Source organism: Sinocyclocheilus grahami, unplaced genomic scaffold (genome assembly GCF_001515645.1).
Source record: "Sinocyclocheilus grahami isolate Dianchi unplaced genomic scaffold, SAMN03320097.WGS_v1.1 scaffold12.1, whole genome shotgun sequence".
NCBI classification, from domain to species: Eukaryota; Metazoa; Chordata; class Actinopteri; order Cypriniformes; family Cyprinidae; genus Sinocyclocheilus; species Sinocyclocheilus grahami.
The window spans coordinates 2991134-3017166 of NW_015505191.1; the positions used below are offsets into that span (position 1 = coordinate 2991134).

At 37.3% G+C, this 26033-nt stretch overlaps 1 protein-coding gene across 3 annotated transcripts in view; it reads left to right on the forward strand.

The window, feature by feature from the left end:
* The window catches only part of spns2 (SPNS lysolipid transporter 2, sphingosine-1-phosphate), a 77742-nt gene extending 52502 nt beyond the window's left edge, over positions 1-25240 (forward strand). The window contains exons 5-13 of one of the 3 annotated variants that reach the window (XM_016288533.1): positions 1772-1838; positions 5691-5833; positions 6298-6450; positions 6543-6732; positions 12186-12251; positions 12753-12851; positions 16530-16693; positions 19515-19551; positions 23341-25240. In XM_016288533.1, coding sequence (XP_016144019.1) covers positions 1772-1838; positions 5691-5833; positions 6298-6450; positions 6543-6732; positions 12186-12251; positions 12753-12851; positions 16530-16693; positions 19515-19551; positions 23341-23352 — 931 coding nt within the window. In that variant the 3' untranslated portion in view covers positions 23353-25240. Of the gene's footprint in view, positions 1-1771; positions 1839-5690; positions 5834-6297; positions 6451-6542; positions 6733-12185; positions 12252-12752; positions 12852-16529; positions 16694-19514; positions 20370-20759; positions 20797-23340 lie in introns of those variants that run through there. The other 2 variants (XM_016288541.1, XM_016288524.1) reach the window with 2 other exon arrangements.
* Positions 25241-26033: the final 793 nt, after the last annotated feature.

Here is a 26033-nt window from a genome sequence, read left to right on the forward strand (position 1 = left end):
ATGTTTTTCGAAGTATGTTCACAAAGGCTACATATGATTAAAATACAAAAAACAGTATTATTGTAAAATATTATTACAAATAAAAATAACTGTTTTCTATTTTATATTGTTTTAACATTTAATTTATACCTGTGACGCAAAGCTGAATTTTCAGCAGCCATTACTCCAGTCTTCAGTGTCACATGATCCTTGAGAAAACATTCTAATATCTGACCCCAAGCTTTTGAACAGTAGTGTATGTTATTAATCAATACTGTATGTGTCTTTCTCACACTATGACCATATTTACACCTGATCAGGTGAGGCATTTTAACGTGGTTGTAACTTGAGTTCACACAGCTTGAATGCTGCTGTCATTAAAACAAAGACTTGCAAATACTTCTAGTTTCTATGGCTTCCTCACACCTTCACTAGTGCACTAGTGACAACACTGTTATAAAACCTTAAAATAGCAAAAACTTTTCTTTTCACTTTCTTTTGCTTCAGCGTCAGAGGGTTGGTAACAGGTGTACAAACATGGAATGGAGAGTGAGAATGAGAATAACAATGAATCAGAATACTGTGAATCTGAAATAGAGAGCTGATGGAAAGAAAAACAGCAAGACACCCAATCAACTTTTTTTTAACAGACTATGACCAAGAGAAGAAAACAATTAATTCAATGCCCGATGAATGGCGGCTTAGTCAAATAACATCCAGTGATAGTCTCAAACAGATAATCTGCATACAGATAGCATACAGAAAGAATATTTCACATGTGCTTCATCCACACCGAAATCATAACACGGCAATTATGAACTTCATCAGACTGTAAACAGGATGAAGAGCTGAGAGAGTTTGGTCTACGTCTGAAGAGATATGACTCACAGATTCTTCAGATACCGACAGAGTTGAAATGATCCCACCTTGAGTGGCCGTCTTCCTCTTTTCCTTATATCACTCTGTCAGGCAGTCTTGCCTTTAGAAGGACTTAAAGGAAAGTTCATGAGACACATGCACTCTGAAACCATATCCTACAACCTCAGACAGGGATTCTCAGAATTAGGTCACCCGAATGTTTGATGTTCGTATTCGACCACAGTCCCCAAATCCAAAAACCCAAGCGACACTGTGTGGGAAGCTGGCGTCTCTCCCCAGTCATCTCCCTTTCTCTTTCCCTCGGAGCTGATCTGTCATTGTAAGCCCCTGAGTAATGCTAAGTGGTTGACTCTCTTACATAGCCAGAGGTGATGTTCAGTGTAAAGCCATTATCAGCGGCATTAGTATGCATGCTGAGTTCAGCCAGCCTACTCGGATCATGAAAGTTTTAGGGTGTATGACACAGCTTTAGGTGGGGAAGACAAGACAGACCAAGTCAATGAGTTGACTGCTAGATCAGCTACTCCAGCTCAAAAACAGCTTGGGCAGGATGAAAGACAAGCTAGACCAGCTAAGACCAGTGTTATTTTAACACAAAACTAAACAACTAAAACTAAATAAGAATATATTTTTATGAATTCAGTGCTAACTAAAATAAAATAAATGTAGTTATGCTGATAAATGTACATTTCTACATGTTAATTTCACCGGTTATCACATTCATTGGCAGGCGTAAACTACTAAAATGTAAATATAAATTGAAAACAAACAAAAACTACATTAAAATTCTAAACTAAAATAGCCCTGGCTTATACCAGCTATGCCCAGCAAACCAACTGGAGAGTGGATGTTTATGCATGGAATATGATATGTTTGCTTACGTATAATGACATGTTTTGCTCTCTGTCCGCAGCGGTCTGGGCTACATCCTGGGATCCATTGCTAAAGACGCTGGAGGGCACTGGTACTGGGCTCTGAGGGTAAGAGTTGTTGAAATATCTCAGTGTGCTGTATCAATATTTTAGAGGAAGCATGTACAGCCTCCACAAATACACACCATTTCCTCTCGTACAGGTCAAAAAATATCCCTAAAACCCATGGCAGACAGGTGAATCCCAAAATACCTTCGGCCCATCTCTTGAAAAAGCAACATAGCATTCCTGCCCCCTTTGAAGCCTGTGCAATTGGCACTGACAACCCAACTAGCTTAAGCGCATTAATTTAGCATTACTTCCAGCTCTCTCGGGTCTTGCTCATACACGCTATCCGTGAAGAACAAGGTCTTCGCAGTTCTCACTGCGGTCTTTGTGCTGCAGAGACCCAGGAGATCACAGACCATTTTGTTGTGGGATATTCCTCAGTAGCCTTGATGTACCACAGCGCTAACCTAAAAAGTCAAGCCGAGCACCTTTTCATGCAGCTAAAATTACTAATTTATGAAATGAGTGCGTGAGAGGAAGGGCTGTGGCCTATAACTTTTTGGGCAGTGAAAGAGAGAGAGCAAAAACAACTTTTTTGGAGAAAGTAAGAGGCCTCTGAGGTGCTTTAGATTTTTTATCCTTCATTAGCTCAGTGCTGTTTTAAAACCAGTCGCTTCACTTGTTCATTTTAAACTTTAACAGTTGGGCGTTCCTTTCGCTGGGTCATAAAGAATCCAAAAAGGTCAAAAAGAGTGTCTTATCGTGAACTTGAATTATGCTTGATGTGTGGCTGCCTCTTAAAACTCCAACGAGGTTTGGCTGTCAAGCTCTTAGGCCTAAAAAGAGACTTGTTAAACCCTCTCAAGCTTACAAAAACTCCTCTCTGCATGACAGTTATGTGACCCTCAGGAACATGAATAGCTTTATTTGGAGCTAGTTTGTCGGAACACTTTTGCAAACAGTAGCGGAGCACCATTGTTTGAACTCTTGGATCCAGTAAAACATTCCTTGAGAAGACAAAGCTTGTGGTTCGGTGGACTATTAATCATCAGTGCCACTTTAAATGAGTACATAAACAACAGACAGATGAAAAGGTACTCCGTATCAGTCATATCCTGTTCTGAGAGGGGAAAAAAACATTTTTCGTGCCACTTTCCGCTTGTTTTGCAGGGCCCTGAAGAACTCAATCGCCTTCCGTTCTCGAATAGGGAGCGTGTTTTTTTGGAGTGGAGGATTAGATCATAATTATTGAGAGCCATATCAATCTTCTTCAGGTCAGAGACCAGAAATGCCAGGAGAAATAGCACCTTGATCTCTCGTTCTTTGATTGCACTCACTATTTTCTGTGCCAGCTCTAACCTTAACAAGCACGAAAGAAGCTACAGAGCTTGAGATTAGCAGGAAAGGGCAGAAACTGATAATACTATGGTAGACTGCGGGTCAAAGTCAGAGTTCAAGATGACTGATCAACGCAGGCTTTGATATGAAACTAGACTGAGGAGACTGTGAGGAATCCCCTCAGTGTGACTGACAGAAAATAGGTCCACTGCAAAGACCTCTTTTACATCTGCTGGGTTTTCTAGTTATGGAAGGATAACAAGACCAAATCCAGGCTTTAGCGAGACACTGCAGCTGTGTATCAAAAGCACTGCAGTGCACACAGAGACACATTCAGTCCACAGAATCAGAAAACAGCAGCACGTCAATGGGACGCAGTGATCGTTTTTTTCTCTTGTTGTTCACTATAATGATTTATACTGCAAAAATATTAATAATTTGTTTATATTTTTTCTTATCTTCCAGTAGAATAATTTAATATCCTTATAAAATAACACACAATAAATAAACATAAAATAAATTACTTTTAATTCAAGCAAATGTGTATAGATAATTCTAATAATAATTCTGTAATATATTCTTAGGCCTCGTCCACACGGAGACGCGAATAGCTGTATATGCATAAATTTTGTATCGTATAGGCGTTTCGTCCACACAAATCCGGCGTTTTGGGAGAGTGAAACCGATATTTTTTTTTAACCAGGTCCCAGAGTGGATAAATCTGAAACCGCCGCCCTTGCGTTTTCGTGTGGATAGCGAATCCGTATTTTTTTGAAACGATGTTGTCATCAGCCCACGTCTCGCCCCTAGTCAGACACCGCTACGTCACGTAACAGCAACAAAAACATGAACAAACACTGAACGATTGTCTTTTTATTAACTAACATTAACACAGATTAATAAATGTATTGGTCCATGTTAATTTGTATACTGCATGCAAGGTTTATGCACATAGTCCTAGTCTTCTTCTCCCTTTTTGAGTGAATCTCTGTGGCAGAATTACAGCGCCACATGCTGGTCTGGCATGTATACTACATCGCTTTGTGACGGTTTCGTGGTTTCATGTGGACTCAGATATTCCTTGAGATGAGGTGAAAAAAAAGATAGAATAGGGAAAGCTCTGGCTTCTTGTGGACATAGCTTTAGACTAGTATTTGGAGACTTTATTTTGAATTTGAAGTTTATTTTTATTACCTAATTGAATTTTTATTCTTGTTTTAAGCATACGACTAACCACATTTCTTTTATAATTACGCTTAAAAAAATGCCAGTGGTGTAAGAAAAAAATATACATAAATATGCATATATACTTTTGAGGTTTTCTATTTTTAGATACTAAAAATGTAATTTGCACCTTTGACATGATCCTTCAGAAATTATTCAAATATGCTGATTTAAAGCTCAAGAAACATTAGCCTACTTATCAATATTGAAAACGGTTGAGATGCTAAATATTTTTTGTGGAAACTGGTACTTTTTTTCAGAATTATTTAATAAACAAAGTTCAAAACAAAAGCATTTATTTGAAACATAAATTTTACCGACTACAAACTTTTTAAATGGTAGTGTATATTAAGATAAGTCATTTTTATAAAATAATAGCTTTTTTAAACTAGAAAATAAGACAAAAATACTGTAATTGTGGAATTGTTTTGCAGCGCAGATGAATAGATCTTTACATGCACACAAACACTCCCATAAGAGAGACAATTTTGTGCAGAGCTTTGCATTAATGTGCTATAAATGATCTCCAGGAGGATTGCGCCTGACAGACACAATTGCTTTGGCTTTCACAAGCGACAGGCGCTTACACTGCTTCCATGTGGGCGAGCGAACCAACAAACACATGCGTGCACACACATACACACACTGCTGTGCTGTAGCCATCAGGAAGGATGATAAAAGAGATAATAGCTCATGGCCTGGTGGACTGCAGCTGCTCCCACACAAGGGAGAAAACTGAGAAAGAAAACGAGAGGACGGAGTAAAGAAACATCACCTAATGGAGTCCACTTCACACAGCAGTCTAGTACACTGCCTACACTACACACCCTGATGTGAATATAAATAAAACTAAGCTGTAACATACTAAACCATAAGCTAATCACAAAATAGCACCACCATTATGGACTCAGCAAATAACTTGCTAGACCAAACAGGATGTGAGACAGATTCTTATTGTTCAGCGCACAAGATTTTGTTTAACAGACGGCACAGGCTCACCGTAATACAAGCAAAAATGTTTAGTCTAGTTATAGCAGAGAGTACTGCACTGAAAGCATTCTTAAGCAGTATTTTTGCAGTAAAAACATCAAAAAAATTTGTAAGGTATAAATGATATAAGAATACTTGTTTTTTATTTATTCTTAAATTACCAATGGAGTAGAAAATATAAACTTAATTCATGATATATTCACTGAAAACATCATCAAATCTCAAGTAGTTTTGTTTCAAGTACATTAATCTTGTTTCAAGGATATGTTTTACTGGAAAACAAGACAAATATATAAGAAAATTATTTGCATTTTTTGTTAAGTCCTGTTTTTTAAACTCTTTTTTCCATTCTGTCTCAAGGTTTCTCCGATGTTTGGGTTGACTGCTGGGATCCTCATTCTCATCTTTGTCCCTGAGCCAAAGAGAGGGAGTGCTGACCATATCGCTGAATGTATAAAGACACGCACTTCCTGGCTCTGTGACATGAAAACTCTTGCCAAAAAGTATGCCACTTGTTTATTCTTTTTTCCTATTCATCACTCAAGAATGTAATGAACCAAATATTCAGTATTGGGGCGTACAAGATGTAATCACTTAACAATCAGCCATCGACTCAGAATACTGGATCCCTCAAAGCCTATAGTTTTTATGGTCCTACCTTCACTGGAATTTGTTGACAGTGTATTGGAGTAGTTGGAATTGTAAAATTTCAATCAGTTTTTACAGTATCCTGTGGTGTGACAAAGTATAATACAGAAACATTGTCTAATTTTAATTGATTGTTTAAAAAGATGATTTCACACCACTGGACCGTTGGATCTTAGATCACCACTGGATCTTTGTTGTGGCCAAACTGACAAATTAATGAAGACATAAAGAGCAAAAGTTACAGAAAAACATGCTAAAATGCAGATGCAGAAAAACTCAGGAATTATGCATATTCATTCATTTTCTTTCTGCTCCCTAGCCGCAGTTATGTATTTTCATCTCTGGCATCGGCGGCCGTGTCATTTGCCACGGGGGCGTTTGGGATCTGGATCCCGCAGTACCTGGTCAGAGCTCAGGTGGTGCAGAAGACAGCAGTGAGCTGCACCTATCAACCATGCAGCAGCAAAGACAGGTACACATATCATACACATACAGCTGAAAATGTAATGTACAAATGCAAACATTACACTTTTGACAACAACTGTATTTCTCTCTCATCTCCAGTTTGATATTCGGAGCCATCACCTGTGTGACGGGGCTGTTGGGAGTGGTGATCGGTGCCGTGACCACACGGCTCTGCAGACAGAAGACGGAGCGTGCCGACCCACTGGTGTGTGCGGTCAGCATGCTGGGCTCTGCTATCTTCATCTGCCTCATCTTTGTTGTGGCCAAGAAGAGCATTGTGGGAGCATATGTAAGTAGCTCTATTTTGACTGTTCAGTTTCAACTTACTTCAAAAATTACTTTTGTGTGTGTGTGTGTGTATATATATATAAAGTTTGGGATCAGTAAGATTTTTAATGTTTTTTTAAATAAGTTTCTTATGCTCATCAATGCTGTATCTATTTAATCAAAAATACAGAAAACACTAATTTTGTGAAATATTACTGCAATTTAAAATACCAGTTTTCTTATATTTTAATATACTTTAAAATATAATTTATTCCTGTGAAGCAAAGCTGAATTATCAGCATCATTACTCCAGTTTTCTGTGTCACATGAACCTTTAGAAATCATTCTAATATGGTGATTTATAATCAATGTTGGAAACAGTTGTGCTGCTTAATGTTTTTTGGGACCTGTGATATTTTTTCAGGATTGTTTGATAAATAAAAAGTTAAAAAGAAGTGTTTATTCAAAATAAACATTTTGTTACAATATGCACCACTATTCAAAAGTTTGGGGTCAGTAATTTCTTTCTGTTTTTTTTTTTTTAAGAATTAATACTTTTATTCAACAAGGATGTGTTAAATGGATAAAAAGTGATAGTAAAGACTTATATTGTTAAAAAATATTTATATTTTGAATAAATGCTGTTCTTTTTAACTATTTATTCATCAAAGAAAAAAGTATCACAGGTTCCAAAAAAAAAATATTAAGCAACACATCCGTTTCAACACTGATAATAAATCAGCATATCAGAATGATTTCTGAAAGATCATGTGACACTGAAGACTGAAGTAATGGCTGCTGAAAATATAGTGCTGCATCACAGAAATAAATTATATTTTAAAGTATATTAGAATAGGAAACCAATATTAGTAATAACAGGATATTATTATTAATATCAATATTATTGTATTTCTGTTTTTAAAATAAATATAGTCTTGATGGGCATAAGGAGACTATTAAAAAACATTAAAAATCTCACTGATCCCAAACTTTTGAATGGCAGTGTATACACACACACACACACACACACACACACACACACACAGGATAAAAAGTGATAGTAAAGACTTATATTGTTAAAAAATATTTATATTTTGAATAAATGCTGTTCTTTTTAACTATTTATTCATCAAAGAAAAAAGTATCACAGGTTCCAAAAAAAAAATATTAAGCAACACATCCGTTTCAACACTGATAATAAATCAGCATATCAGAATGATTTCTGAAAGATCATGTGACACTGAAGACTGAAGTAATGGCTGCTGAAAATATAGTGCTGCATCACAGAAATAAATTATATTTTAAAGTATATTAGAATAGGAAACCAATATTAGTAATAACAGGATATTATTATTAATATCAATATTATTGTATTTCTGTTTTTAAAATAAATATAGTCTTGATGGGCATAAGGAGACTATTAAAAAACATTAAAAATCTCACTGATCCCAAACTTTTGAATGGCAGTGTATACACACACACACACACACACACACACACAAACAGGACATATACTAAATATCTCTTCTAAAGGTCTTCCATGGATTACACATCTGTTATTGTTACAATATTAGAACACTTCATGTAAACATCTCTCATTATATTAGTTGCCATGAAATGTTGCATAAACACTGAGAATCTCCCCTTAAAGGTTGCTTAACACTGTGGCCTGAATATCTCTAGTACAACTCCCTTCTGACCATACTTGTATTATAATGAGTCCTCTCAGTCAAAGTCAAATAAGGTCACTTCTATTCAGAGTTCAATATAAGGCTTTAAACGATATAAAGTCTGTTGCATTCAGTGGGTTTAACGGTTGCTTGTAAGAGTTGTTAGATCCAAACCCAATACTAAAAGAATAAGAGCGACAGGCACTGCGTACTTGTTTAATTGGCATGTAAAGCAGGAAAAGGGAGCAGTTTTCACAGTTACTGCTGAGAAACAATGGGCTGTGGCATTTCTGAGTCACTAATAGAAAAAAGTTATGCTGCATAAGAAAACAAAAACTTCTACCAGGTCACGCTCGTTCTTTTAACAAAAAAACAATCAGGTCAGAACTAAATGCAAGGGCCAAACCGGACTGGGAATCTTGTAAGTGTTTATGATAAGAACTGAAACCTGATGAGAAAATATTTTGGAGACTGTTTGTCTTTCCTATGGACAGAAGAACCCAGTGCACTGATAATGCCATCTATCTGGTATTATGTTTGAGAACCACTAAGCTTGCTCAACGTTTGCCACCTTATCTTAAATATGAAAGACTGGTTACGAACTGTACCCTCAAAATCACCTGATTTTGCAATCTCTTGTGCCTTTGTTAAAAATTGTGATGACTTTGAAAATATTTATAATGTATACACACACACACACACACACACACACACAAACACACACACACACAAACAGGAAACAGGACATATACTAAATATCTCTTCTAAAGGTCTTCCATGGATTACACATCTGTTATTGTTACAATATTAGAACACTTCATGTAAACATCTCTCATTATATTAGTTGCCATGAAATGTTGCATAAACACTGAGAATCTCCCCTTAAAGGTTGCTTAACACTGTGGCCTGAATATCTCTAGTACAACTCCCTTCTGACCATACTTGTATTATAATGAGTCCTCTCAGTCAAAGTCAAATAAGGTCACTTCTATTCAGAGTTCAATATAAGGCTTTAAACGATATAAAGTCTGTTGCATTCAGTGGGTTTAACAGTTGCTTGTAAGAGTTGTTAGATCCAAACCCAATACTAAAAGAATAAGAGCGACAGGCACTGCGTACTTGTTTAATTGGCATGTAAAGCAGGAAAAGGGAGCAGTTTTCACAGTTACTGCTGAGAAACAATGGGCTGTGGCATTTCTGAGTCACTAATAGAAAAAAGTTATGCTGCGTAAGAAAACAAAAACTTCTACCAGGTCACGCTCGTTCTTTTAACAAAAAAACAATCAGGTCAGAACTAAATGCAAGGGCCAAACCGGACTGGGAATCTTGTAAGTGTTTATGATAAGAACTGAAACCTGATGAGAAAATATTTTGGAGACTGTTTGTCTTTCCTATGGACAGAAGAACCCAGTGCACTGATAATGCCATCTATCTGGTATTATGTTTGAGAACCGCTAAGCTTGCTCAACGTTTGCCACCTTATCTTAAATATGAAAGACTGGTTACGAACTGTACCCTCAAAATCACCTGATTTTGCAATCTCTTGTGCCTTTGTTAAAAATTGTGATGACTTTGAAAATATTTATAATAAGGCAGACAGTCTTACCTGTGGGTAGACCTGGCTGCTCAGTTGTCTAGTTTGGGTCACATGAACTCACACAATCTTGGGTTGAATATTGCTCAATAAAGGGCGCAAGAATAACAATTTATAGTATAATACAAATCATTTAAAAATTATATTAAGAAATTGAATATTTAGTAAGATGTACTAAATTGATCAAGGGATGGTAAATACATTTATAATGTTACAAAAGATTTCTATTTGAAATAAAGTCAGTTGTTTTTAACTTTTCATCAAAGAATCTTAAAAATAGTAAAAAAATATTAACCAGTACAACTGTTTTCAACAGTGATAATAATAAGAAATGTTTCTTTAGCACTAAATCAGAATATGTAAGTGATTTCTGAAGGATCGTGTGACACTGAGGACTGCAGTAATGGTGAAAATTCAGTGTTGCAATCAAATAAGTAATTTACACTTTCAAATATATTACTTAAAATTGTAATATTTCACAAGATTATGGTTTTTACAGTATTTTTTTATCAAATAAATGCAGCCTTGGTGAGCATAAGAGACTTCTTCCAAAAACATTAAAAAGTGCCAACTCAAAACTTTTGAACAGTGGTGTATATTGTCATTTATCACAAACGCCTGTCAGTCTCACTTAGAGCAACAGGGCAAATTTGACAGTAAATTATCAATTTTAAGATATTTATAGAAATTAATGACACATCATTTGGACCACAGGCCCTCATGCCATCTTGTCAAACAGGTAACATTACAGTGTCAGTTCTGGGTAAAAATATACCCAGCTCCCAACTAAAGACATGAGCGCCCTTTTCAATCACTTGTCCAGAGGCTTCTGTAATTACATCCAAATGGAGCATACGAAAAACAAGGAATCCAAAACTTTAAGGAGGGAAAATATTTGGAGTGTGAAAATTTGATAGTTTTATAATAAATTGGAAAAGTAAAAAGTAAACGCCTGTCAGTCTCACTTAGAGCAACAGGGCAAATTTGACAGTAAATTATCAATTTTAAGATATTTATAGAAATGAATGACACATCATTTGGACCACAGGCCCTCATGCCATCTTGTCAAACAGGTAACATTACAGTGTCAGTTCTGGGTAAAAATATACCCAGCTCCCAACTAAAGACATGAGCGCCCTTTTCAATCACTTGTCCAGAGGCTTCTGTAATTACATCCAAATGGAGCATACGAAAAACAAGGAATCCAAAACTTTAAGGAGGGAAAATATTTGGAGTGTGAAAATTTGATAGTGACAGATGTGCAGTCTGAGAATGTGACAGCACGCTGGAGCTCTGTCAGGGACTGTTCCAGCTGCTGTCTCGTCAGCACACTTCAGCCCTTAACCAGAGTTCTGCAGGGCTTTACAGTTTTAGCCTGTCTGTCCGTCCGTCACGCTGTCTGAGCCTCAAGCCACTTTGGGACAGAGTTTCATACATGTCCAAACACACACGCTTTCATTTCCTCACCTTCAGATATTTTTTTCACACCGACATATAAATGGAAGTTTCTAGACCCGTGAACTAATACCGTCACCTCTGTTTTACACCCTGAGGTCATCCCTCTGCCAGCCCTGCTCAACATATCACTCTGAGCCCAACATAAGACCCTGTCAAAGTCAGAACGGCCCCTTGAACGATCAAATTCCCCTGCAACCTACAGTTCATTGCACAATCCCATCTGGTTTGACCCCAGCAGCTGCCGTCAGCTGCATTCTGGCCTCAGAGATGTGGAGAGACCATCTACATTCTGTCAAGTCACTAAGATTAGTGGAGATATTCAATCCTTGTGTCTCAATCTGTCATAAGCACCTAGAAAATCCAAACCAGACACTGAGGGATATCAGTTAATTTGTGTGGGAATGCCTAAGTCAGTTAGTCTGTTCTCGTGAGTCTGTTGAAATAACTTGTTATATGTAACACGTTTTCAGCCACCAGACATTTTAGGTTCCACTCTAGTATAATGCTAACCACTAGTCTCTTTTTTACGGTTTGGAGCAAGACACGGTTCTATTGCCCTCAAATCAAAAATTGCATATTATGCAACCACAGTATAATGACACGTTTTCATATTCCACAACATCTATTGGGGTTTTTTAATTTAGCCTTTGACCAACTGCAAACCCTGCTATCTGTATGTATTTATGTACATTTCACATTTTAAAGGATAAAATGAAATATAATTGGCCTGTCTTCTTCTATTTTTCTCCTCAGATCTGCATTTTCATCGGAGAGACGCTGCTCTTTTTGAACTGGGCCATTACGGCGGACATTTTAATGGTTCGTATTGAAAGCCTGTATTTATCTGCTGCATCGAGTGGAAACTTTAAAGCCTTTAACTGTAACAAAACTGGTCATCTTCTCAGGCTAGTTTCTTATTTTGAATGGTGGGATGCATGACTACGAGGTTTGGTATAGCCTGGGTGGGGCCCAAGACAAAATTGCTGTCTTTGATTGCACTTAATGGAAACGCCACTCATGGAAAATAAAACGAAATAACATTTTCAGTTCTAATGTTTTTGTCTGAAGGAAGCCAGTGAAGTCAGAGCAGTAAACAGAGAGTGCATGTAAAGCAGAGTGAAAGATTTAGCAAGAAAAGATGTCATGAAGTTGAGCTAGCCAATGTCTTACTGCATACTTAAACTCCAGTCAGCTTCGGTCAGTGTAAAGTGCTCTGACAGCACCTGCTTAAGTGAGCACTTGTGGTACTTTTGTTTTCTTGTTATGATTTAATGTGAAATTCTCACTGCTGTTTTCATATCACCTCTTTTCTCTCTCCAGTATGTTGTCATACCGACCAGAAGAGCCACTGCTGTTGCCTTCCAGGGCTTCACCTCGCATTTACTAGGGGATGCTGGGAGCCCGTACCTCATTGGCTTGGTAAGGATGTCTCACACATATGGCAGAAGAACTGCTCAGTATTGAGTACTTGGCGTGTACAGACATTATAGGGTGGTTTTGGGGGTCTGGTCAGTCTAATTAAGGTCTGAACCACCTAAATGAAGTCTAAAAAAACACTGAAAAGGTATTTTTACATACAAGCCAACAGATTTTAATTTCAATACCCACAAAAGTCAGCGTGCACTAAATAGACAACCATGAAGAAGAATCAGGTTATTGACACGCAAGTAGTTTAGAGAGGAAACATATTGCTAGAAAGAGGAAGTCAGCGATTTTGAGCTCTCAAAGCCACACAAGAAAGATGTATGGCTCCTTTTCTAGTTCACAATAAAAGATTTACACAAAAGCCCTCTGAAGGTTTTCCCACTCCTCCTGATTTTTTTTTCTTCTGTCTTACCAGTAATACCTTTCCACAGGAGACATGATTGTGTTTGTATATATGCCAGTCACCAGCTCATTCAAGGCTACATTCATCCACAAGTGTTCCCTTCGGTCTCTTAATCACTTCTGTGTAACAATAATCTACGCCGCCTTGTGCCTTGTGACATTGTGCTCTATGATTTTGTACGCTGACCCCGATTTCCACTCTTGTTCATGTTATGAAAACAAAGCCAAACCGATCACAGTGCAGCATAAATTCATCATCATTCTTCGAAAAAGCACACTGTGTTTCCTAGACTTCCGACTCCTGTAGACATTCCTAGCATTCCGGACAGGAGTCACTGGAGTTGATCCAAGTAAAACAGTAACTCCTGTCCGTGCTTCTGACAGGTTCAGAGCCCTCTGTCATGTAGGACTCAGGGTTCAGACCCATTGTTCCCTTATTCCTTTATCACCTTCAACTTCTTGCAACAAAAGTGCATTTGCAGTTTTAAAATGTAACTTATGCTTGTGGTGGCAAAGCTGAATTTCAAGCATTTTAATATGCTGATTTTTGTGTTTAAAAACATTCACTGTTATTATCAATGCTGAAAATAGTTGTGCTGCAAACTAATAATTTTTTTCCCTTAATGGCTTTTCCTTGAGGATCCTTGATGAATAGAAAGTTCAAATTAACAGAATTTATTTGAAATATAAATCTTACATAAAATTATGAATGTCACTTTTGATTAATTTAATATGCCTAATGCTTAAAAGTATTATTTCCTTTTAAAGCCCAAATGTTTAAACTTTTGAAGTTTATGCATTTGATCAAGTTCACTTTGTATTGCATAAAAGTTTCTGCTCTGGGAATCAATCCCATGATTTTGTATTGCCAGCACTTTACTAAACTGTTTGACTACTCTTTTCCCAAAGATCAGAGGTCAAGTTCACTCAAGTCGCAGTGTTAGCAACTTCCATCCGCTCAAAACGCCCTACCCACTGACAGACAGCTGGGCAGTGTGGTTATAATTCTGCCACATGTTTTGTGATGTTTCATTTGTGGTCAGTTCACATGACTTGAGTCGCTTTCTGGGAATACAATGATCTTCTATTTTACCTCTAAGATAGTAGCTCGGTTATGTCTTCACAGGAAGTGTGTGGACATTCTGGCCTGTCAAATCCAGGAACGTGGGACCAAGTCACGCATAAACAGTTACTTGATAATTTCACTCCGGAGGTCTGGCAGGCTAGTGTGATGGTGGCTGTGACGTACTTCTGTCGCAAAAAATCTGCCAGCTCTGAATAACAAAAAGAAGAAGAGATTTTAGAGAAAAATCACAGGAACTTTGACACAGGGCAGAGACACTATAGTTTTTCCAGACATTAAGCTGTTATGAGAGCAGTGACATCCAATAGCTTACTGAAGACAACTGGAAAGAAATTTAAGAACATGTGGCAGGCAGACAACACGTTTTTCTAAAAACTGAACAATGTGCTCACTAGACCTGTGAATGAATAACATTTCCTAAATACCTGGTAATGCTCCATTTCACTCTAACTGATGTAAAAACATTCAGAGTACCTGTGTGAATCTATACCCTCAGGCATAGTGGGTGGTGTAAGTATCTATAAAAATAGGCTATCAACCGAAATCTACCATCTTTTTTTTTTGTTTTTGCAAAAAACCTAATTAGACACGCACCAGAAATGTTCAACCTCAGCCCTATTTTTATCAGAAGAAATAGTTCATTTTTGGCATCATGAAAGCCGACTTGTACACACACATACAAGAGTGTGGTCTGCGCGCACACACAAACACACACGTTTGCTTAGCTGTCTAAATAGGGGCATTCTGTAGACTTTTTTTTTTTATATATAGTAATGCTCCATTTCACTCTAACTGATGTAAAAACATTCAGAGTACCTGTGTGAATCTATACCCTCAGGCATAGTGGGTGGTGTAAGTATCTATAAAAATAGGCTATCAACCGAAATCTACCATCTTTTTTTTTTTTTTTGCAAAAAACCTAATTAGACACGCACCAGAAATGTTCAACCTCAGCCCTATTTTTATCAGAAGAAATAGTTCATGTTTGGCATCATGAAAGCCGACTTGTACACACACATACAAGAGTGTGGTCTGCGCGCACACACAAACACACACGTTTGCTTAGCTGTCTAAATAGGGGCATTCTGTAGACTTTTTTTTTTTATATATACAGCTAGTTGCAGATACTATAACCTAACCCTTACACAAAACTTTCTGCATTATTACAATTAAAATAACCCTCTATTTCCTTATAAGTTTTACAAACAAGGACATCCCCATAAGGAGGTTTTGTCAGATTTATCTCACTTCTGGGTAACTATTTGTCCACAAAATATGGTTAAGTATGTACAACGACACACAGACCTCACTGTCAGCACCTACTCACACACCTTTTAGAGTCAGCTGACCCATGAGACTTGAGACACGCTAGTGCTGATAAAGGATTAGCCAAGTTAAAGTCAGTTAGATGGACACTGAGGAGATTATTAGCGCTTCTAAATGTCTTTTTAATGCTGCTCTTAGTGCCTTTGTCAAAATATACAACTTTTGCTTTATTTTCTAATAATATGCTACTTTAGAATAGCCAGAACAAAGCATTTTTGCATATTAGCACTGGAAACACCCTCTTGTTTTCTGTTCGCAGGTCTGTTATGAATAGTGATGAATGAAATCAGGATTTGAGTTTTGTGGCCTTTAGTGTACTTCTAGAAGTTGACAATGTATTTTTAGCAGATGTAGGCATTTAAAAATGATCTTCCAGGAAAATGGAACAAAAATACTGCTGACTCAGCCCGCACTACACTTTATTTTTGTACAATCAAATGCTCTTTAGAATGACAATATCCCCTGCTGATATCACATAGGAAATACCTCATGTGGTCTTTAGCATTAATAACCAGTTGCTAACTACTGACTGTGTGAATCCTAAGGGAGCACACAGCATAAAATTAAATCAGTTTGTAAAATTGAAACTGAACTAACTGCCTCCTTGATTGAATCAATAGTTTAATTAATGTTTATTGTCTTTTTATAGATATATTGACTTGCTGTTCAACAGATACCAGTAGCTTAAGACAAGTTAGCACAATTAACCATTCACCCAGTAACTGATTAAAACAGCGCAGCTATTGAAGACAATATTAGGAAGTTAATTATTACATTAATGTCACTGATGACTCGCAGCAGAATTTTCCTTTGTTTGCTAATGAGTGCTCTTTTGTTTGTGTTTCTATGTGTTCCTGCAGATATCAGACGCGCTGCAGGAGAGCTACACTACATCAGCGTTATGGCAGTTCCTGAGCTTGGGCTATGCCCTCATGCTCTGCCCCTTTGTCATCGTTTTGGGGGGGATATTCTTCCTGGCCACCGCCCTTTTCTTCCTCGACGATCGTGACAAAGCGGAGAAACAGTGAGTGCCTAGGCCTTTACTCATAACCTTCATAGCGCTAATTCAGTCCAATCTTTTAAGTCATTATTCTGAAAACTATCTAAAGGCATCGAGGTGCTTCCGTTTCAAGGGTTCCTTGCTTTACATTCCTAAACGGGGTTATCATTTCCCATTTCCTCCACTGACAAAGACAATTAGGAGAATACCGGTTGCCATGGTGATTTTGGTAGCCTTGGCCATCTTTGTGTGCCTGGTGAATAGTCTCAGGTGGACAGTTAATCCGCGAGGATGAGCGAGATTGATAGACAGACAGAGATCGAGATGTATTCTCAAACAAAGACACTCTGCAGAAGTGATCTGCCTATTGGAAAATGGCACTTTACGTGGGTTACAGATGAGCTTTAGTAGATCAAGAGCTTTCCATATTCAAATTATTAATCAGTATAGGAGAGATTTCAAAATAAATGTAATTTCAGACTAGCATTAGGCAGAGACAAGCTAACTAATCTAAAATTTATGAAAGTAGCATTTAGTAACAGTCATGACGACATGAGACAAAATAAACTTCAAATGAACCCCAATGTTGTGTCTTGCTATTCAAGCTACTCAGACAAGTCATTTCATTTTAACATGGCATACATAAGCCATCGCAAGATACTTTGTCCTATATATGTATATTTAAACAGACATTTTAAAACAGACTTTCATCTAAAACATATGCCGGTTTGGTTATGGAAAAGTCCCATTGCCTTAAAAGGCAAAGACAAACATGATACCCAAACTTTGCGACTCACTTTCTGTTTTGCGGCCGTCTTTTATCAAGTGGATTTCCTGTGTGTGTTGCCACTCAAAAATGACTTCCTTCCTGTCTGCTTGGGGACATTTTTAGGCAGGGTGGTATGTTGAATTACTGCGGAAGATCTTCCCACGATAGGTCTTCGAGACAGCCCAGGAGGTTGACTTTTCTTCTCGTCCCGCCATCTATTACAACAGGCAGTTTAATCATCATAGTCATTTTTCACATGGAGCTACTCAGCAGGATTATTAAATGGTTCTTTTTCCTGCTATAAATCATAAGTAGTGGAATACAAATAGTGCACCACAGATACAAGTCTTAAATAAATCAATCCTAACATGAATAAATCTTGACCAAAAATACAGTGTCTAGGTTTAAAGTTGTTGTGTCAAACAGAATAATATGTAACTGACTATTTTCAAGTAGGTTTTCCTGAACACTTCCCACTTCTACTATTGGTCAGATAAAGAGATAGCCCTCACACAATTGGTGGAGCCATTGTTGCTATGCCAAGCTGGTCAGATACAGAACAGAGCAATGTTTTTAAAGAACCACAGTGCATTTTTTTCAGGGAAATAAAGAATAATTATGATAACAAATCCACCTTTCAGTTTTAAAAAAAATTTAGTTTACTACCACTGTTGGTTGCAGTTTATACAGAAGTTTAACCACACCACTGGTTTTATGCCACCACTCAATTTCAGCTATATATGCTATGTAATGACCTGCTATATCATGCATGCCAAAAGCAGCAGCTACAGATTAAAGCAGTTATATTTGTGAATGCAGCATACACTAAAAGCTTATATCCAGCTGTTATGAGCCTGTGCAATTATACATTTTCAACAAATACTCTTACATAACACCCTTCTCACAATTTTTCATAAGCATTGCATCATCACGAGTCATGCAGTCTAAAAATATAATTTTATCCGTGCTGTTTCAGGCCCAGTAGTTCTTTATTCGCAAATATCTTGTTACATTAATATAACATTCTTTTTAGTTTCCCTCTATTTATGGACACAACATGCAAAATGAAAGGCGTTCACTGGAGCGGAGGAGTATATATTGAGCTTGAAGAGTACTTTATTTCTAGGCTTTAAGCTGTTTTGGGCCATGAGGGAGCTGTTTATAGCGCAGGGGAAAACACTGGGCACCCAGGCAGTCACGCAAACTACACACACGCACACATTTGTCTCATATCCTTTGCTGCCTGGCATCAGTTGGCATGGTGTCCATTGGGATGTACTGTAGATATAAGCATCCTGTGAACTGTGTGTTAAAGCACTAGCCTGTGAAGTGTCACCATTGAGATTTCCAATAGAGTGACTGAAATTACAAGAAGGCAAGAGAGCATCTTATCATAGGGAAAAAAAAGGAAAGAAGTGAAGATGAGGAGGAGAACTGAAGTACTTCTACACAGAATTAGTATTTCTCGCATTAAGAATCTAGATCATCACCAACTTCTGTCACTACCCTGACCACCTGTGGTCACACTGAATCAAACCACTGCTGTACCTCATTTTACTCAGAGCTTTGCATCTAAATGGTTGTATTTCAATAATGCTGCTGTGAATTTGCTTTGTAAATTAAAGTTATCAAACTTTTGGACCCAAAAAGAAGAAAAACTGGGTAATATAATTTATTATTATTATTATATTATCTGGAGAATATTTACTTTGTATTAAGTTAAGTTTATTTTACCCACTATTAAGAGTAATGTTATGTGAGCTGAAAAGTTTATTTCGTACCGTTTAAAACCAGGGCTACAAAAATAATTGTGATTAATCTCTTGATTCCCAACCAGTTTAAAGCAGGCAAAATAAGATCAAATTTGGTAAATGTGTTAAAAATATTGTCTTAAACACATTAAATTAATATCTTTAATTTAATTAATATCTGCAACCCAGTTTGAAAACCCCTCCAATAAGAGATCCTGCTGATGTGTAGTGTACAATTATGAAAAGCATTGCATAAATACTATATCTACACTATTTTTTCCCTCATTATTCTGTTTTTTTTTCTTCTTTTTTTTTTTCTCTCCAGAGTAAACCAGCTTTCCCGGCCGCCGTCCACAGTTAAGGTAAGACCTCAAATTCCTGCAAGTCTCCAACAAAGGCCCCCCCACTTTTTCGTTTTATAAACGGTTATTCTGTTGACCTTTTAAAATAGAGAATACAATGGTTCAAGCTTATTTATGAGAAGGTATTCTGGACTGTAAGGGGAGAAATAATAACATACCACCTTTATGAAACTCCAGAGCTGCACACTTAACCTTTATTTACCCTATGTTTTACACATTGGAGTCCTTGCGCATCACAATACCATATAATAGAATAGACTTTGGGCTCATGGTGGCATCACCTTTTCATTATAATAGATATTTTGAGTAGTTTTTTGGGTGAGCAGGTTATTTCATCAGCTGATAAATCTCAAATCTGCCTCATCTTCAAGCCTCTGTTCCTGCCCCCTTCCCCTCTTTCTCTTATCAGCCTCTCACACTCACTGTTATGAGCCTGTTTGTATAATTACCATGACTTTGTATGCCCCAAAAGAACGGCAAAGCATCAAAAGACAGAGAAAGAAAACATCTAACAACATCAGGAAATAGGCTTCCCTGGTTGCCAGTTTTTAGGTGGAGGACAATGTGTGTGGGAGCAGTACACTAAAAATAACTAGTCCCCTAAATATTCGGACTGAGAGGGCAGATTGTAACTGTTAAATGTGGTCATGTATTTTTGTTCTGCAGACAGGCTGTCCCAAGTTAGCTGTCCTACTCCTCTACAGCACCCGCCACTTTCTAATTAGCAAAACTACCGCTCTTTATTAGGTTAACAGCCTAAACTGACTACAGTTGAACTAGAAATCAATTAAATATCTCCGGTTGGATGCAGCGTGAACCGTGGCCTTGAGGGTTAGCCTGTCAGAGATTTACTTTGTATTAAGTTAAGTTTATTTTACCCACTATTAAGAGTAATGTTATGTGAGCTGAAAAGTTTATTTCGTTCCGTTTAAAACCAGGGCTACAAAAATAATTGTGATTAATCTCTTGATTCCCAACCAGTTTAAAGCAGGCAAAATAAGATCAAATTTGGTAAATGTGTTAAAAATATTGTCTTAAACACATTAAATTAATATCTTTAATTTAATTAATATCTGCAACCCAGTTTGAAAACCCCTCCAATAAGAGATCCTGCTGATGTGTAGTGTACAATTATGAAAAGCATTGCATAAATACTATATCTACACTATTTTTTCCCTCATTATTCTGTTTTTTTTTTTTCTCTCCAGAGTAAACCAGCTTTCCCGGCCGCCGTCCACAGTTAAGGTAAGACCTCAAATTCCTGCAAGTCTCCAACAAAGGCCCCCCCACTTTTTCGTTTTATAAACGGTTATTCTGTTGACCTTTTAAAATAGAGAATACAATGGTTCAAGCTTATTTATGAGAAGGTATTCTGGACTGTAAGGGGAGAAATAATAACATACCACCTTTATGAAACTCCAGAGCTGCACACTTAACCTTTATTTACCCTATGTTTTACACATTGGAGTCCTTGCGCATCACAATACCATATAATAGAATAGACTTTGGGCTCATGGTGGCATCACCTTTTCATTATAATAGATATTTTGAGTAGTTTTTTGGGTGAGCAGGTTATTTCATCAGCTGATAAATCTCAAATCTGCCTCATCTTCAAGCCTCTGTTCCTGCCCCCTTCCCCTCTTTCTCTTATCAGCCTCTCACACTCACTGTTATGAGCCTGTTTGTATAATTACCATGACTTTGTATGCCCCAAAAGAACGGCAAAGCATCAAAAGACAGAGAAAGAAAACATCTAACAACATCAGGAAATAGGCTTCCCTGGTTGCCAGTTTTTAGGTGGAGGACAATGTGTGTGGGAGCAGTACACTAAAAATAACTAGTCCCCTAAATATTCGGACTGAGAGGGCAGATTGTAACTGTTAAATGTGGTCATGTATTTTTGTTCTGCAGACAGGCTGTCCCAAGTTAGCTGTCCTACTCCTCTACAGCACCCGCCACTTTCTAATTAGCAAAACTACCGCTCTTTATTAGGTTAACAGCCTAAACTGACTACAGTTGAACTAGAAATCAATTAAATATCTCCGGTTGGATGCAGCGTGAACCGTGGCCTTGAGGGTTAGCCTGTCAGAGGCATATAAATTAGCATAAATAAGCATGTGATGGCAAGACATATTGCCTCAGTCACTTATATAAATGGGAAAAGTTCTCTAATCGATAGGGGTCAAAGCACAAAGTGGAGAGGAAACCGCAGAGTTACATAACAGACGGATACCCACACACCCAATATTAGAAAATAAATTATGAGGAGGCCAGTGATGTGACAGTGGGAGTGGGAGTCCGATAAAAATCACTATTGTGACATTAGCCTTGATTAGTCCCAAAGATTTCAGACAGGAAGGGCTTGCAACCAAAGCAATGAGAAGATATTAGAGAGAATAAATGAGAGATGAAAAGGGAGAGCAATGGAGAAATAGACCACTGCCCTTGCAGATGGAGGACGTGCTAGTCACTAAAGAGATACATAGTGAGCGCTTAAATCTAATGGACAAAGAATGGCATGATGACAAAATGGAGAGTCTTCTCCATAAGAAGCTTGTCTTTCCTTTTAGAGAACATCTTCTAATGAAATGATACCACAACCAGATATGTCCTTCAGGTATTCACCCTTTGGGCAGTTAAACATGATTGGATTTCCTAAATGCATATTCTGCTCAATATGAGCTGCAGAGTTATGTATGCTACCGTAAAAAAAAAAAGGGGTTGGTAAGATTGATTGATTATTTATTTGAGACTCTTATGCTCATCAAGGGTACAAATATTTGATCAAAAATCTAGTAAAACTGTAATATTGTGAAATATTATTGCAATTTAACTATTTTCTATTTTAATATATTGTAAAATGTAATTTAATTTAATTATATGATTATATGATTAGCAATTATTACTCCACTCGTAAGTGTCACATGTTCCTCCAGAAATAATATGCTGATTTGGATATTAAGAAATTTCTAGTTATTTTCAATGTTGAAAACATATAAACAAGGGTTTGCCATGTTAGATTTTGGTTTAAATCAAAAAAGACCTAATCCTTGTGAGACCAAATACCACATTTTCCCTGAAATACAAAAAGTTTTACATTTCAATGTATAAACCCCATTTGTAAATAGTAAATGACATCATTTTGTAAAATACCTTAAATACATGTTTTTTTTTTTGTCAAAACATGAACTTGAAAAACCCTGGTTTAAAAGACCAAATCCAGCATTAGTACATAATTACTGAACTTTGACAGTGTATGAGTGTGTGCTATCACACAATGAAGAAAACAATGGTTTGTTTAATAGTAAAAGAGCTTCTAGGCCAGATTATTTGTGGCATAATTATAGACAAATCCCAAACAAGACCCTGGATGCTCCGTAAACGTCATTGATGTGATTATCTAAGCATAATACTCTAGTATTTAACATTTGCAGTTACGTTGCATAAGCCAAATATCATCATTCAGTACTTCTGTACTCTGCATTTCCTATCTGTACTACATTAAAATGAAACTGAATAAAATGATTGTCAAGTTTGACAAACTTGTGATGTCAGCTGTGGGAAGCGTACAGAAGCTCTAGCTGCAGTGTGTGTGTGTAAAAATGGGGGTTGGTTTACCTCACCAGCAGCATCAGACAGATGGCTCAGTGGGTACGTAGTTATAATAATTAAAATGAAACATCCTGTTGGGAAGCCAGAGACTAGGATGTTATTGCTCCAAGTTTTATTCAACAACACAAACAGCCAGAGACTGACCTGTCTTTGTCTTTTTCTTTTTGATTCCCTCAGGTTACCAAATGAGATGGGGCTGCTGCAATGGAGGGGGTGGGGGGGGGGACAAAACAGAAGGAATAAAACTAGCAACTAACTCACTATACGCACACTCTCGGATCACCGCTATCATATCATCTCTGCTTTTTCGTTTCATCCTGTGAAGGCCGTTCTGAATTCGAGTCGCACCTTGCTTGCCCTAGGAAACCTTCAACTGGCAAGAGGTCAGCCAATCAGCAGCTGGTGTGCAGCTATTAATGATGTATATAAAGAGCCACGTGGGCTCCAATGGGTGTTTGGAAGAGGGTGCACTAGAGCGCTCCGTGCCATACTACTGAACACAGCACGGACACACGCTCCCGTCCGGTCACGCTGCCTGTCGATCTGCACCAAGTGCCATAGCATCACATTCCTAATGGGGACCAGTACCAATGATGCTCACAGCCAATAAGGGGCTCGCCAATACGCCAAAATCCTATAAATACAGAACTGAAGGAATCACTCACATCACATCAAATACCCAACAAAAACAAACTACACGGTGAGCCCTGCCTTAAGAAATCTGGCAGAGGCACAGGTCTGGTCCCTGGTCACTTTTCTTTCATAAAGATCCTTTTCTTTGCTTATTATTAAATGTATTTTTCCATTCTTTTTCTTAGCACTTACCATTTTAATGCAGTGCCAGTGAAATCATGCAGTCATGCATGACACCTGAGACCATTGAAATCGATCATTATCTTTTCTCTTCTTGCTCTCTGACTGGGTGTTTTTACAAATGAAACTGGAGGGACTTCATAAACTATAGCTGAAAGGGACACTGGATTGTAAATATTATCTTTTTATAATGAAGAAACAACATGTAAATGTTTTCATACTGAACTTTACTGAACAGTCTGCCAGGATGAATCCCGTAGTATGTCCAAGAGGACAGCAGAAATACTAAAAAACGTTAACAAGTGAACAAAGCCAAGGTTATCGTCACTTGTTTTGTGTTTTCCAGCGAGGAACTCCTTCCGCAGTGCCGGGTTACCCACCCAGACAGGCAAACCTTCATTTTAACTGCGGATAAGATTCACAGGCTCAGTCTATAAGAATGAAAGTCTTTGTATGTTGGCTTACCTTGCTCATTTGGTTTTACATATCCCTTTACTGGAAAAGAAGAGACAGAAAGGATGATATGTATCGCAGCCAAGTTAATTACCTACACTGCAATCCATCCGTTTTCAAAAAGGGAATTTTAAGCTAAGTCTGGATTGTTTTGTGTGTGCATTCTGTGAATTTTGTGGAGGTTTTTTTATGAGCAGAAAACAGATATTTGAATATGTTGCATACACTAAGAAAAGCACTTTGCCTTTCACTGAATAGTCATGGATGTGAAGAGAAAGTTGGAGGGTAAAACTGCAGAAAATATCCTTTTTCACTCTTATTGGCCTGTGTGGTTTCGCTTCAGATTATAGTTTGTAATATATGCAATTTAAAAGAAGATTTCATTAACAAACGTGAAAGCTTTGACAGTGGCAATAATTTGTATCTTCATGTTTAGCAAGATTTTCTCAGAGCACACACACTTACCACTGTCACTTTTTTGCAACCTGGCATTACCAAATCTGTCTGCGTCTGAAGCCGTTCAAATGTAAATCTGGTCTCAAAGAGAAGGCTTTTTCTCCATCTTGAAAATAGCACCTTGCCTATAGATTGATGTGGAAAAAAGCCGATCTGTGTTTTGAAGGTCTGACTTAACGTATCATGTGAAATTACTGTCCCTATTTGCCAGTCATATCCTTTTAGCATTTTATCATGCCAGGTGAAAAGCCTTTGAATGTGATTCTGTCCAATCCAATGTGTTTGCCAATTTATCCTAATGAAGCTTTTGTATTATTATTATTCTTTTACAGATGTCGTTTTCTTTCTTTTTACAAATATGAGTTTTATATATAAACACTATAAACTATATTATGCAGCAATTTTAATATATTGTTAACTGCTTTGATGCAATGTATTTATTACGTTTTTGATTTGTTTATTTGCTACCCTTGCTGATAAGATGGAATAAGGGGAAAAATAATGTCATAGATATTATGTACAGTTCTGTTTTTGGTTTATTTTTGTTTAAAAAATGCCTCCTTGTCACCATTTGAAGAATCTCTCAGTTGTTCATCTCAGAGAACTGTGTTTTCACAGGAGCCAATTATTTTACTGATTCACACACAGCATGATTTACACTTATACAAAAGAACATGTATTGTGTATCAACATGTTTCTTAGACCAATGAACCGATACTTTACCTGATTTATTTTGCACAAGCAACTGGGTGTGTGAAAAATGTGCTGATCAAGGGGGTTTCTCTTACTGTCTAATACTATAGTTCTACACTGGCATTTTGTAAAGTGCTAGCTTTGAGGGATTGTTACCCATTCACTGCCTGGCTACTAGCTTTTCAAAGTTATTTTACGTGCTGTCAATGATTATATGACTATTGTTTATTTGTTTGTTGAAAGGCAACACTCACGGTGATCTTGATCAGATGAACGACTGGCTTAATATTTGTACGGCCAAGTTCATTTTATTGACAAAACGCTACTGCTAACGAGCAGTTTTATAAGATCATTTTAATTGCTGAATCGTGAGAGTTGAGTATTTCAGATTGCACATTTTCTTGTCATACAAGAATTCTGTAAAGATGAACCTATTTCTGATGTCAAGCAGAAAT